Genomic DNA, 14822 nt, shown 5'->3' with positions numbered 1-14822 from the left:
CTTGGAATGCTAGCTAGTTTGGCATAATGTTAGAATATGCCCTCCTAAAAACAGTGTCCAAACAGTTTTTTAGTAGTTTGCAATTTTAAGAGTTATGCTAAATTAAGTCGTGGGTATTCATTAAATACCTAAATCATTTCTCAGCCAGATACACCACTAACACATTACTTACTAAACACAAGGTTAGGCTTATATATTTTGGTTTGTTATTTTTATATGGTATAAAGAAATATCTTTGGGTCCATTAATAAACATGAAAGGTTGTACTAGAAGAAGCAAATGTTTCTAGGAATTGCTAGACGGTATATTCATAAAATTTACTGATTTACTATAGAACATTGCTCTACAGAAAACAGTAAGCAATTGTCTACTTCCTTGTTTTTGCTGGAAATTAGGATTACTGAAAGTAAAAAATTCGAATCAACATATAGAAACGAATTGCTAGAGATTTCTAGGAATAATGAGAGTGAAGAAAAAAACTACATAAAATATGGAAGAATGTGGGATATATTTCTGTTAAGGGAAAAGGAGAGTAATTCTGTCTTCAGTGTACAAATCATTCAGAGATTACCTAAAAGTTGTTCGAGAAAGAGAAAGAGGAAGATATGGGACAAAAACAAAAAACACCAACAAAACTTTTGAGTGGCTGTAGAAAGTGGGAGAGGTTTGTGGAAAAGGAAGTTGATGTGTGGTCAATCTGACTTAGATTCAATTGATTTATTTAAAAGGCTTTAAAAAGGGTCCCATAGCGTACAGATGCAGAATTAGAATTTAGTTTTCTTTCTTTTGAAACAACAAAGTGTTCTTGCTTTATCGGTCTATTCTTTGTTAAGATATTGTAAGAGTTACCTTAAGATGGCGACTGAGCGGCCATTTTGCTGTGGATTGGAGAAAAACACCGTGCACCGAGGACCCCCACCCCTCACCTGCAGACCTGGAATGTCCCGCGCCAGTTTGAAAACAGCCAATCATGAAGCCCCAGCTTCCCATCACCCTGACAGAGGAGGCAACCTATCCCATCCCGTCATGTCCTTAAAGTGCCTTTATTTGGTGGTCTGCCCTCCCAGGACCAACCGGAAGTTTTTCACCCATAAAATACCTTGCCCCTCCCGCACCAGACGCAACTTCCCTGACTCCCCACTCCCGGGGTCACGGAACCTCGCCCGGGAATCGCAGATCCCAATAAAGGCCTTCTTGGCTCCATTTGGTCTCTTTCTTTCCTCTCATCTCTGCCTCCATCTATTAAATCTTACAGATATTATAGAAGATTTTTCTTCCCTTTTTGGGTAAAACTACTTAGGAAACAAAGATTTTGTTTTATCGTAATAATTTCCTAGGCTTACACTAACCATGTCATGTTATTGATTATTGAAAGAGAACACAGATTTCTCACTTTTAAAAGAGATAGGGTTTTGTTTTGTTTTGTGCTGTTTTTACATTGTTGACAATTTTGTCTTCCCCTAAAATCAACTCCTAAATGAAATCTTGATCTTAAACTGACCTTGGGTTCCCTGGAAAATCTCCAAGGATTTGTTATTTCCCATTATAAAAAGACCGACGCTGAAAATAACTTGGTTTATTTGACATGTTGAATTGTACGTCAGGCATTGTCAAATCAGAAGTGCTTTAATGGGATGCCGGGGTAGCTCAGTGGTTAAATGTCTGACTCTTCATTTCCGGTCAACTCATGATCTCACGGTTTATGGGGTCAAGCCCCACATCAGGCTCTGCCTTAACAACACAGAGCCAGCTTGGGATTCTCTGTCTTCCACTCTGTCTGCCTCTTCTCTGCTCACACTCTCCAGCCTGTGTTCATGCCCTTTCTCTCTCAAAATAAATAAACGTTAAAAAATATTTTAGAAATTTTGTGAAGTTCATAAAAATTTGTCAATGCTCTGCTGCTTATGAAATATCCTGGCATAATGTCATCCATCATGGTTCTAGTTATTATTTTCTCGTGTCCTATGGGCCAGAGAAAATTACATTCCTTCGTCAGTTAATTGCATTATAATGAACCCTCATCAGATCTTTAACCATAGCCATTTTAAGCCTTTTGTCATTTACAGATAGTAAGTTTCCTCTGATGCTTTCTTGAAAGCTCATTCAATCAGCTGGCAGCCAAAACGCTCCATCTTCATTAGCAAGAACTCTTTCAGAGACTCCTGGAAGGGACTAGGACAAGCACTCTGGGAAACAGCCTTCTGATGACACTGAATAACTTTTAGATCACATCACGGATCTGAGTAAGGATTTCCAGAACTAGCGGAGAAGCTAATGAGTTCATCAAATTGCTAACGCAAGATCCAGGGGAACAAGAATGAATGACGTGGGACTGAATGAACCAGTGAAGGAAGACTCCAGTTTTCACTTAGAACTTCACAATTTTTTTTTATGTTCTATTTTTCTGGATTTAAAGAACGCCTTTCCCTCTTATTTCAAGCTATCTCTGAGTCATGGTAATTTAGCAGATGGTAATTTTGCAAACAGAAACAGCAGGTATCTTTTCTTCCTACCTGATCCTTCCAGAATTTGGAATCTCATCTTGAGTATTTTTATTTTTGTGGCAATATAATTATTTGCATCCGTTCAGTAAGAATCTGTTTCTTTATGACAGAACATCACTGGAAACTGGTTATAGCCCCAAGGCCTTGGCTGGAATGTCATATTTGAGAATTAGGTACATAAAATGCAATGTAAGCAACTAGAGTTGATTTTTGGAGTCAATGCTTACAAAACCCTCCTGGAAAAAACAAGCGTGGTGCCTGGAGGTTCCTAGTGTTGAGGGGGGAAGGAAGGTCATTTCCTGGTGACCCAGGAACCTTGGGATATATTGGAGACTTTGAGAAGAGTGGAATTCACCAAATTTATGGGTATTGCCTAGAAAAGTCTGGCCGTGAGTTCTTAGCTTTGCTTTCTAGCCTTAAGAGGCTCTTAAAGGTCTTGTCTGAGGTTCCCTTATGAAAGATTCCAGCAAAGCAAAGTCAAAAAGGCCTATATAGCCAATTGCCATTCTTGCTGCCCTTGTGTGGAAAATCATGCCAAATCTAATGGGATCGGACATCTTGTGTAAACAGGAATAAAAAAGGGTGACTGTAGTGATAAGTTTTCAGTGTTTCAATGAAAAAGTACAGCACATACTCGTGGGTTATTAAATTATAGTCCTAGTCATTGTCTTTGAGCTGTTTTTACCCCCTTGGTGAAACTCCATTTTCCTGTCTAGTTTGTTACCTACCTGTAAGCCGGGCTGGATCCTGCCAAGTGCATATTGTGTCAAATCTAGTTTCCTCTGAGATCTAACCACAACTCTCCAAACTGCCATTTCCAATTTTCCTGCTGACCTGGAGTCACAGAACAAACCCCACTGCCCAGATCCTCACGGGAAGTAATCTAAAGAGACCATGTGAGTGGAGGCTGAACACTTCCATGCTCTTCTCAGAGAAATAGATGTGACCAGACCACTGAGGAGTGTCCATCACCAAGGACGTTCAAGCCACAAACCAGAAGTCCTGGGGCTTGCCTCTGTCGTCCTTGCTTCAACTATCTGAAGATGCTCCAAGTTCAGCATCTACAAATCTCGACTGGCTGCCTCCTGGACTCAGAGATGGGGTTTCATCTCCTCCATTTGGTTTTCTTTGATTTGCATAAAAATCTCCCTCACTTTGAGGCGCCTGGGTGGCTCAGTCGGTTGAGTGTCCAGCTTCAGCTCAGGTTATGATCTCACAGTTCATGGGTTCAAGCCCCATGGCAGGCTCTGTGCTGACAGCTCAGAGCCTGGAGCCTGTTTCGGATTCTGTGTCCCCCTCTCTCTCTATTCCTCCCCTGCTCGTGCTCTGTCTCTCTCTGTCTCTCAAGAATAAAAAAAAAAAAATTAAAAAAAGGAAATCTCCTTCATTTAAATGGATGGTACTCTGCAGCATCTAGCAAACCACTACGACCAAGTCTAACGGAGGGTTCTGCTGTTCACTTCTGAACAAAGAGACCGATGAGAAATGGATTCATGTTGTTCAGAAAGAAGAATGTCTTTTCTTTCCTTGCACATGAAAGGACTGATCAAGACCCTCCCCTTGACCAGACTTCAGCCAAGCTCCTCTGAGACCACTCCCCCACCAGGACTGGCCTTGGGCCGGGTCCGTCTCTGCATTGCCACCATGTAGCAAGAACTCTGCCGTTCACTTTGGCAAGGACCCCCACCCACTCTCAATATCTGGTCACATTCCTCCCCTGCCCCAGGGGATGTCTGGTCACCGGGCCTGCCTTCAGCAAGAATCCCGTTAGATCAGTTAAGCAAGAACCCCTCCACCATCTTGGCGATTCTCCATCCACTGAACCCCCAACCTCCCCGACCCCCTCCTTGGCTGTAAATTCCCACTTTCCTTTGTTTCAGCTGAGCCCAGTTCTAAACTGAGATCTCTTTCCCCTTATTGCAATAGTTTTGAGTGAAATGTGTTTTCACTTGCACTTCTCTCCGACTCTGGTTTTGCACATCAGCATCTCTGCCCAGATCTAGGTCAGAATTCTGCATTTTCCGGAAGCATGGCCCCCCCCATCCCATCCTTCAGAGCCCTCCAGGGAGGGGCGGCCTACTCTTTTCTAGAACTCGAGTGACACCTAGTGGTCATTCTGCATCACTGACCACGCTGTGCTCCACGCCCCCTGCCCCTCTGCTTCCAGACCCAAACCAGCACCCTGCCTGGGACCAGCAATGCCCAAGAGGACGCAGGACATGATCAGCGTCACCTCCGCCATTCTTTCTTGCCATCAACACCATCTCCCACAAAGAGCAGGCTGGGAGTATCCCTGACTCTGCCGCTCACCCCCCACCGCACGCGCGCGCGCGCGCACACACACACACACACACACACACACACACACACACACCCTCCATTTCTCTTTCTTGTAAAATGTGGATCATAATGAAGCGCACATTGTGGGGTTTGAGGATGAAATGAGGCCACGGATGGCCTAGCACAGGGCCCCGCGTGGAGAATGGAAACTGTCGGCACTGGTGACTGGTGCCCTTGGCTGGCAGCTGAGACCAAAGGTCCCCAGGGCCACATCGGCAAAAAGCAGGAAGTAGAAGGAAGAAGGAGCTAATTAACTTTCATGGAGGACATTCTCCCCAAAATGGAATCCTGGCAAAAGCAAAGCAGAGGTTTAGCAAGGAAGTCTGGCTCCCTGTATTTGGGTGTGAGGGGGAGAGGGAGAGAGGCGGATAAGGACCGGACAGAGGCAGTAGGAAGGTCCCTTGTATCCCCAGACCCGCAGCCAGGCACCTGTCCAGCCCTGGTCTCGTGGGGCCTGGGAGCCGCCACCCCCTCCAGGCGCAGGACTGGACTGTGCATCCAGATGGCAGCTCTTTCCTCCCCAGAGGTTGGCACAGCAATGCTGGCTGTCAGCTACCCGGTTGTGGCTTTCTAACAAGCAGCTGATGCCACCCACTGTGACAACAAGCAAAGTTCAGGACGTGGGGGTTCATGGGTGCTGGGCCCTGCCGACAGTGACCCTCTGCCTGGACAGGCTGTCCAGGCTCTCAGGATGTCAGGGCCCAGGAAGAAGAGCGGGATTTATTAAGCACTTACTGTATGCCAAGCACTGTGCCCGGAGCTTCATGTGCACTGTCTCATTCAATACTCTTAGCCACTCTAGGGGGTGGGGGCTGGTAATAGCTTTGTTTATAAAAGGAGCAAACCTAGGCCCAGAGAAGTTCAAGGTCATGCAGAGGAAGCAGGGTTTGAACCCTGACTCTGGAACCTTAGCTTCAGAAAGCACCCAGGCAGCCCCCTCCTCTTGAGAAAATGGATGGGAAACAAGAGATCTGAATCAGAAGACATGGGTTCGAACCTCAGGCTACCTGCTCTCTTGGACCCTTTGTTTTAATCTGTAAAATAAGGATGAATAATTCCTGGGATCCCTCTGATGATCAATAAGACAGTGGAGGAGGGGCACCTGGGGGCTCAGTCCGTTAAACATCTGACTTCGGCTCAGGTCATGATCTCGTGGTTCTTGAGTTCGAGCCCCACGTCGGGCTCTGTGCTGACAGCTCGAAGCCTGGAGCCTGCTTCTGATTCTGTCTCTCCCTCCCTCCCTCTCTTTCTCTCTTTGCCCCTCCCCTGCTCATGCTCTGTCTCTCATTCTCTCAAAAATAAATGAACATTTTTAAAAATTAAAAAATATAAGACAGTGGATGAGAACGAGCCTCTGGAAAGGGCAGATGTACACTAACACCGGGTGCTCGATACCCTGAGGAAATCAGGCCCAGAAAGAAGAGGGGCTCGTGTGAGGTCATCTTCCCCTAGCCTCCTTTGCCTGGACTTTCTCTCCCGTCTCATGGTTTGCTGCCCCCCGACCCGCCCACCCCTGACTCCTCCAGCTTCACCCCTGCTGGACACTCACCTCTGCTCCCGTCCTCCCAGCACCAGCTTCCCTCCTGGCCTCTGCTCTGGCCGGTCCCTCCACCTGGAGCACCCACCCCTACTCTCTGCCTTGCCTGCCTGGCTAACTCCCACTTGACCTTCCGGTACATCCAACGGCTTCACTGACCAGCAGGCCTGGATGGGGTGCCTGCATCCGGGCTCCCCGCTCCTGACTGTTCTGTTACCGCCCGTGTGACCCCATCTGGGCTGTGAGCCTCAGGCTGAGGGGGACCCTTCCTACTCCAACTGAATCCACAGTGCTCAGCCCAGTGTCCCACACTGGGTGTTCACGCAGTGGAGGAAAGAACGTGTGAAACTGCCCAGTAAACCAGAACCTAGGCCTCCCTCTAGGGCGTTGGTGTCATTGGCTACTGCCCCTCCTCCAAGTCTCTCCAGTTCTGGATTCCTTCTGGGACAAGCCTGCTGAGGGGCAGGGGTGGAGGGGAGGGGACAGGATCTGACAGCACTGGGCTCAAGTCCCCTGCTCTGGGCCTGTTAGCTGTGTGGTCTTGGGACAAACTGGAGTTTGAGCAGCACCTCCTTGAAGATGGGTCAGGTGCTGTGTTCGAGGGTAGCACCGTGTCTGGACAAGGTGAGGGCCCGGTCCCTGGAGACTGCTTGGGGGGCACAGGGGGGCGCATGACCCCCCTTCTCTCCACTCAGGGTCCCGGGGCTTGGGCCATGCCCCCGCTTCCTTCTCCCATCTAGATGTGACTCAGTACCGCTTGACCCAGCCCAGGAGCCGCCGGTCGGAGCACTCACTGACCTAGAAACCCAGTCACCTCGCTCGCCACCGCATCCCAGCCTGCTGCCCTCCTCTAGGACCTACATCCACGCCCACGCTGCTGTAGGCCTCACTCTCCACATCTGCTCATCCCTATGCCGTTCACAGTTTCACAGACACCCCGGGAGCGGGAACGAGCGACAGTGACTCCACAGACTCAGCCCACACGCGCACAGTCGGCCCAAAGCAGTGACAGCTCCACCCCATGAAGGCATGGAGCCCGACGCCTGCCCTCGGTGGAGGGTGTGCCCACTGCCCTACCTCCCTCGCCGGCTGACGGCTTCACCAGACATCAAGAGACAGCTGGTGGAGAGCTATAGAGAGCTGTTGTAAAAATACATCTACATTCAGAGCCTGTCCCCTTGGAGGCGGGGCGCTCCCTCCAAAAGGACCAAGTGGTGACTCGAATGAACGTCATTGAGCCCTTGCCATCTCCACGTGTGACCTCCCTGTTGCCACATGCCAGGGTCTCGGATGTCTGGGTTGCCTATGAGCTCTCTCCCTACGCTGATGCTTGAGATGCTTGAGCTGCCCAGATTCACACAGGTGGGAAGCGGTCGGGTTGCAGAGAATGTGGGGACCCCACTACTCACTCCCAGGAATGAGCCCAGACATCTCGGGGGGCGGGGGACCGGAAGGCTTGCCTTAGCCCAGCCCTGCCCATCTCCTCACTTTTGTTGGCTCTGAAAAACCACTCCCTACATTCCATGCTCCCCACTCTGAGCTGCTTGTAATTCCTATGCATTCCCCATTCTTTCCTGGCCACCTGTCATTCAACATATACATCAGTGATTTAAAAAAAAAAACACAAAGCTTCTTGCCCTCATGAAGTTCCACTCTAGCAGGGGGGACACACAAGAATAGGGGACTGTGTGGGGCACTGAGTAACAGAGAAGAGAGCTGGAGGGGCAGGGAGGGAGATGCGAGATGCCAATGAGACTGGCCAGTTGGCATCAGCTTTATGAAGAAGGTGGGACTCCAGCAAAGCTGGAGGAGACAGGCAGTGAGCTGTATGGGAATCCAGGCAGAGGGAGTGGCTGGGGCAGGGTCCTCAGGAGGGAGGGAGATGCGTGTGTTCAAGGGACAGCAAGGAAGCCAGAGTGGCTCAAGCAGAGTAGGGAGAGAGTTCAGGAGGCGAGTCAAGAAGTGGGGGGCATGGGGTCCTCCCGAGCACCGGGAGGACATTGGCTCTTAGAAGGAAATGAGGAGCCATTGGAGGACAGGAGTAGAGCAGGAACGTGGCCAGAGACCAGGCACTGTGCCGACCAGCTGCATGCGGAGAAGAGATCCCGGAGGCCAAGGGTGAGGCGGAGGGAGTGGGGAAGAGCATTGGCCGTAGCCCTGGTGATGTTGGCTCAGACCAATATGGCAGCCATGAAGGCGGTGAGAAGTGGTCAGACCCTAGATGTTTCCTCTCTCGTTTTATTTTTTTAATGTGTGCGTTTTACTAAGTATTTTATAAATACATACAGAGTCTAGTTTTATTTTGAAAGGAGAGCCAACAGATTGGATGTGGGATGTGAGATATGAGAGAAAGAATTTGACATGCAGATTTTTGGCCAGTGGGGGGCGGGGGTAGGTAGGGATGGAGGGAGGAGGGCCCTACCACCGAGACCCGGAGAGACAGGTGGCAGGGGCACTTGGTGCATGTTGACTCCCTGCCGTCTACCTGGAGGCTCTGCACACCACACTTGGCCCTCCTGGGTCCTCCTCAGGTTTCGGCCTGCAGGTGAGATGTCAGGCCCCCAGCATTCCTCTGGGAAGCCGGGCCTGGCCTCCCCGGATGGGCATGGCTCCCCGCGCTGAGCCCATTCCATCACTCCCCAACCTGCTCTGTGATTGTTGACTTGTGTTCCCTGTTCTGAGGGCCACTTGGAGTCTGATGCATCTCTATTTTTCTGCTCTTAGCACAGGGCCTGGCTTGGAGTAGGGCCCGAGAGAGTACTTGTTGATGGGTGAATGACTGACCATCCAAGAGAGCAGGCTTTCCCAGTGAAGGTCAATGACATGCCTCTTGCACCTCTCAGAACCGAGTGGGCCTTGGATGCCAGCAAGGGCTCATTCTCTCGATTTTATACGTTAGGATGCAGGTAGTGAAGGAAAGAAAGAAGGAAGAAAGGAAGGACAGAAGGAAAGAAAGAAGGAAGGGCGGACGGATTTCCCACTCGACTCCGCCAGCTGGGCAAGGCAGAGCCCAGGAGCCACGGCTCCCAGACCCTCTGCTGACCGCCTGCCAGTGGCTTCCCTTTCTGTCTTCACATCAGAGACAGCATCATCCAGTCTAGACTTTAAGTGTCTGAACTTGGTCTTCTCAAAGCTGCTATGGCTCTCAAAGTTCTCCCCAGGATACTTAGACCTGATTTGGTTTGTTTTCTTTAAATCTCTGAATCTCTACTGCCCAGCACTGTGTCTGATGCACAGCAGGGGCTCAATAAATGTGTGTTGGATGACTGTGTGATGACAGCTCTTTGTGTGTTCTTCCTTATTATTTACGATCATGGCCTTTCTCCTCCCAGGCCTACAAGGTGAGGGGCAGGGGCCACGTCCACAGTGCTTGGTGGCCTCCCTGTGCAGCTGGTCCCAGTTCTCAGCGAGCAGTGAATGAAGAGACCAGTTATGTCAGCGAGAGATAGGTTAGTGCAGACCACACCACAACTTAGTGACCTGAGTGGGCAGCCTTTATTCAGCTCACAGTTCTGCAGTCAGCCACTCAGCCTGGGGTCGGCTGCACGCTTGCCTTGGCTCCAGCTATGCTGGGAGCCATTTCTGAAGTGAGGCAGGTTTGCAAGGCCTCCCACCATCAGAGGGCGACCAGCATCTACACCCACTCAACCCCCACTCGATTTCTGCTGGAGCACCGACCCCCAAGGCTCCTGACTGACTGATATCAGGAGTGAGTTGCCTTCTTATGCTAAAAATATGTGAATTGTACCTTGTGAAATAACTTGTTATAGGAGTTTCTTCTTTTATGATTATAGGAGTAAATATTACATTTCCCGAGAAAACCTGTTTTTCTTCCCCTTGAGAAAACAGGCTATTGACTCCAGCTCACAAAAGAACCAACTCTTGCCTTTGCTATGCTAAAAACTTTGCCTTGTATTTAAATGCTAAAGATCTTTTCCTTCCCCATGTGATAACTATCTAGTCACCTATTGATAAAAGTTATGCAGGAGTCTTCCACCAATCTATGTTCTGGGAAATTTTTACATACCAAAGAATTTGTTATCAAAAATCATCATCTAAGGCAATTGCCACTTCTGTTTTTTACCCCATACATTTTTTCAATAAATACGGCTGACTCTCTGGTCAGTGCAGAGACGCCTGCCTGGTGAGCAGAAAGAAGCCGGGGCTCTCTGGCCCCCTTTCGCCGACACCGTCCGTCCGTCAGGGAGCCCTGGGCCTGCTGCAGCTGGACTCCAGCACAGCTAGCTTCTTTCATGGGTCATGGTCAGCAATGAGCTGGCTCTGCTGACCTTTGCTGAGTGCTTTCACATGTCTGAGCTGAGACAGCTGGACGGACAGACGCCGGCCCCCATCGGCCGCGGGCCAGCCCAGGCTTTCTCTCAGCAGAGCCAGGTGTCCTGGGACTTGACCCCCCACCCCCACCCAGGCCTAGGCTCGGGAACCGGTAGACCATTCATCTGTTCCACTATGTTCTATTGACCAAACTAATCCATGAGGTGAGTGCCGAGTTCAAATTCAACCACTGGGAAAAGCAGACTCTCCTTTCTTGATGGGAAAAGCTGAGCATTCCTTCACGAGAGGCAAGGATACAGAGAGGTAAGGACAGCTGTGTGGCCGATTTTGCGATCTACCACACCGCCTGGGCTTGATAGAGAACAGAATCTGCCCAGGTCAGGTCACGTTGGTATTCATCAGCATCGAAGCCTGATATCCCCGGGGGCTTCTGAATTTGGATGGAAATTTCAGGTACCTCTATGCCCTCTTCCAGGCCCTCTTTCTCCAACTCTTTGGTGTCTCCCTGGCCGTGACGTCCAATGGCAGTGGCTGTGGATGCCCTCATGCTCTGTCTTCTGAGAGGTGAAAGTGGCATTAAGTTTTCCTACCTGACAGATTTCAGAGAGCAGACCCCAAGCAAACGAGAAAAAAATCCAAGCATGCCTTCCGATCCTTTGCTGTGTGCCAAGACCTTGTTTTGCAGGGTCTCTGTTCTGCCCCAGGCTGGATCTGGGCCGTGTGCCCAGTTCCCAAGTCCACCCTGCATCCTGATTTTGGGGGTGGGGGTGCAGGGAGCATTTAGGACAGAGCCTGGGTCTTCTCCCCTCCTGGAAATTCCCAGCTGGGGGCTGGGAACATCTCTCTACATTGTCACCTTGCTGTGTTGCTTCTTAGCACCTACTACTATCAGAAAGTGTCATTTATTTGTGTACATGTGTAATGGCCGTCTTCTTCCATAGCATGCCAGGATTTTTTTCTCTTTTCCGTTGCTGATCTGTGGCACCTCTGGAGGAGGAGTACCCTAGGCCCTGGGCTGAATGTGTTTTGCCCAGATTTCAATATCGTCCCCCAAAACGCGAGACCACCAGGGAGACCGAGTCACGCATGCAAAAGCAAAGGGCATTTATTATTACGGGCTTATAAGCTCAGGCTCACAGACCTCACCAGCGCAGTGGATCGGTGCTGAGAGCCCCGAACAAAGGGGGGGCAGGGCCTTTATGGGCTTGGGAAGGGGGAGTTACAGGAAATTGTGACACAGGTACAGGGGTCCAATCATTATCGCCTAACATCATTGGCAGTAACTTTAACCATACACATTGTCCAGAGTGTTCGTTACTTTTGGCGGGACCCAATCACAACATTTAGAGTGTTAACCAATTACAGAGTGGACCCAGGACCCAGGACCCCCAGGTAGGGTGTAACCAGCCCCAAGCAATAAGTGATTGTCTATAGCTTCTATCTCTAGGCCTGCCCTTAGGAGTGTTAAGCATTTTAGCTGGCCGCTTCTGATTGGGTGTTACGAGGGTGGTCCCTGGTTGAGCAATCTGTGCCCTTTTATTGCCTAATGATTCTGGGAAACAGACACTTAGGCCTCCAAGGTCAGAGGGAAACGTGAAGCCTGTCATGGAGTTAGTTTGGTTCAGACCTGCGTCCTTACAAGCGGTGACTGCAGCCGCCACTGGAGCCTGTTGGGAGGGCATGAGAAGGCTTCCCGAAAGGTTGACCCTGGAGCAGGTGCTGCCCGGCAAGGGGCCCGTGGCTGCCTGGCACTGGAGTTTACGCCGCCCACAGCGCGGCCGGGTGGAGAACTGCTTGAAGTTTTTCTCGTAGGTGGGCAGGCTCTCTCTGAAGCAGAATGCGGACTGCTTGTCACACACCCATGCCCGCAGCCCACAGAGGCAGCTGACACCGGGGCAGGGGGCACATGGGCCTGCAGGGAGACAGAGAGTCACGGGGGGCTCCGTTTGGTCCTCAGGTTGGTTGGGGAGAACGGTGGGGCTTGCTGTGAGGGGTTAGGGGTTGAAAATAGAAACAGAAGAAACGGGGAGACCTTTTCCTGGGTCCCCAGTCACACCCGGACAGGCCACAGGGACGGGAAGGAAGAGAAGCCCGGAAGGAAATGAGGAGGGGGAGGGAGGCTGCAAGGAGGGGCATCCGGAGTCAGCGCGCAGGCCAAGGGCACGGGACCCCCTCTCTCGGGACGCCCCTCACAGTCCAGCTGCTTGCTGCACATCTCGCTCGGACGTTGTCGGCGTCTCCAACTGAAGACGTTCAAAAAGGAACGCTCGAAGTGGTGCTCCCCGCACCCACCAGCCCGGCCTTCACCCACACTGCAGGCTCGCAAACCTCGCCACCTCCCACTCGAGCCAGAAAGCGAGCAGCAGCCTGGGCTCCTCCTCCCCACCTTCCAGCTTTTCACATCCAGTCCACAGCCAGCGCCGCTGATTTCTCAGTTTAAAATACTTGGCTCTCCGCCCTCTTCTCTCCACCTTCTTGGCCGCTACCCCCGTCCCATCCCTGTCACCACCAGCTCTTCCTTCCCTAATGGGAAGAAACAGACAAGGGCTTTCTTAATCTGCAACCTGGATCAGGTCCACGCTCCTGCTTCGAGCCCCAGGGCGGTTTCCTAGAATTTGGGGGAAGACGTCCAGATCCTCCCGGGGCAGCCATGCTGTGATCCGGCCCCTCCCCAGTCAGTCTGTCCGTTGCCATTGCCCTTGGCTCTGCCCCAGGCACACTGGCCTTTTTACCCCATGGCTGGCTTGGTCTTGTCCCGAGACCTTGCTCTCACTATTCTCTTTGTCTAAACACTCCTCGCCAGCCAGGATCTTCGAGCGACTGGATCCATCTCATCGTTTAGGATTAGATCTCCCTCCTCAGAGAGGCTTTCTCTGCCCGCCCCTCCCACCAGGTCAAGAGCCTTTCTCCTGCACGTCCCTGTTTATTTCTTCCAATGTGCTTTGCACAACCCACACGTCTCTTGTGTGTTCACTTGCTTCTGTCTGTCTCCCCTCAACGGAGCTGAGCTCTGGGAGGCTGGGGCTTTGCCCGTCTCGTCTGTCACACTATCTCCAGCAGGCAGAACAAATGTTCGCGTGTAGTAGGTGCTCAACCAACTGAAGGAAGCCACTCTGGGCCTTTGGGATTGAGTGTCTGCCCTTTGGCCGAGTCACCACTAGGTGGGGATCTTTTAGTTAGTTGTTGGAGCTGAAGTGTGTGTGTGTGTGTGTGTGTGTGTGTGTGTGTGTGTGTGTGTGTGAGAGACACTTGGGGTGAAGAAGGTCCAGACTCCCTGGTTCACTGACCGTGGCCGTGGGCCAGTTAGCTTCAGCACCCACATTTATAAAATGCTGATCAGAAGAATAGTGTCAAAAATAAACCCCGGTGTGTAGGGTGCCGGATGGCGGGGACTTGGGTTGCTGTTTACCGGCGGAGGGGTTTGGCCGCGGCGGCTGCGCACTGAGTGCTCCCTAAGGGATCATGATGGTGGTGGTGGTGATGCATCTGGACAGAAGGGCCCTCTGAAGTCGGACCCAGTGCCGGCTGTCCTCTGTTTGTTTGCCTTTCTCTCTCCAAAGTCCAGCTCCTGCAGCAAGCTGTCCTCCCACACCTCCTGAGACTTGATGTCCAAGGTACGTCAACACCCACCCCACGCTTCCGCGGCGCCCCCATTCACCCACTGGAAATGGGCCAGGAATGCTCGCTCTGGGCTCCTGCTGCTCCCCCTCTTCCTGACACCTGGGTCACCTTTGCTCTCGCATTCCCGCTTTCCATCTGTGAGCATTCTCCACCATCCCTCAAGCTCCGCTCCCCCAGGAGCCCCTTGCAAGCAGCCCCCCATCCCCTCCGGTCTCTCACCTCCGCTGCCCTACCTGCCCCTTGCTTCTCTCCAGGTCTGCTGTGTTCTCACAAGGCTACTTGGGTGCAGGGCCCTGCCCCTTGCAGCCTGGCTCTCCTCGGAAAGGGTCTGGCACCCTGTGCTGTCACTCGCCCCGGCGCTGTCTTTCTGGAAACCTGAAGTGAGACACCTTTCTCACTCTGCCTTGGCCTCCTCCTCTTCCTTGTCTTGTTTCTGGTTTTCTCTGTCTTCTGTTCCCCTCTTCCGTTCCATCTCGCTCCGCCACACCTCCTTCGTCTCTTCTCTCACTTTCCTGTCCCTTTCTCAC

General features: G+C 51.3%; 1 protein-coding gene across 1 annotated transcript in view; it reads right to left on the bottom strand.

The window, feature by feature from the left end:
* PLA2G2C (phospholipase A2 group IIC) overlaps window positions 1–14822 on the bottom strand; it is a 37485-nt gene that overhangs the window by 5493 nt on the left and 17170 nt on the right. The window contains 1 exon segment of the mRNA XM_029945888.1: window positions 12248–12586. Within this exon segment, the coding sequence (XP_029801748.1) occupies window positions 12248–12586 (339 nt within the window).

This window comes from Suricata suricatta, chromosome 8 (assembly GCF_006229205.1).
Source record: "Suricata suricatta isolate VVHF042 chromosome 8, meerkat_22Aug2017_6uvM2_HiC, whole genome shotgun sequence".
Taxonomy (NCBI): Eukaryota; Metazoa; Chordata; class Mammalia; order Carnivora; family Herpestidae; genus Suricata; species Suricata suricatta.
This window is presented reverse-complemented; position numbering and strand designations above follow the sequence as displayed.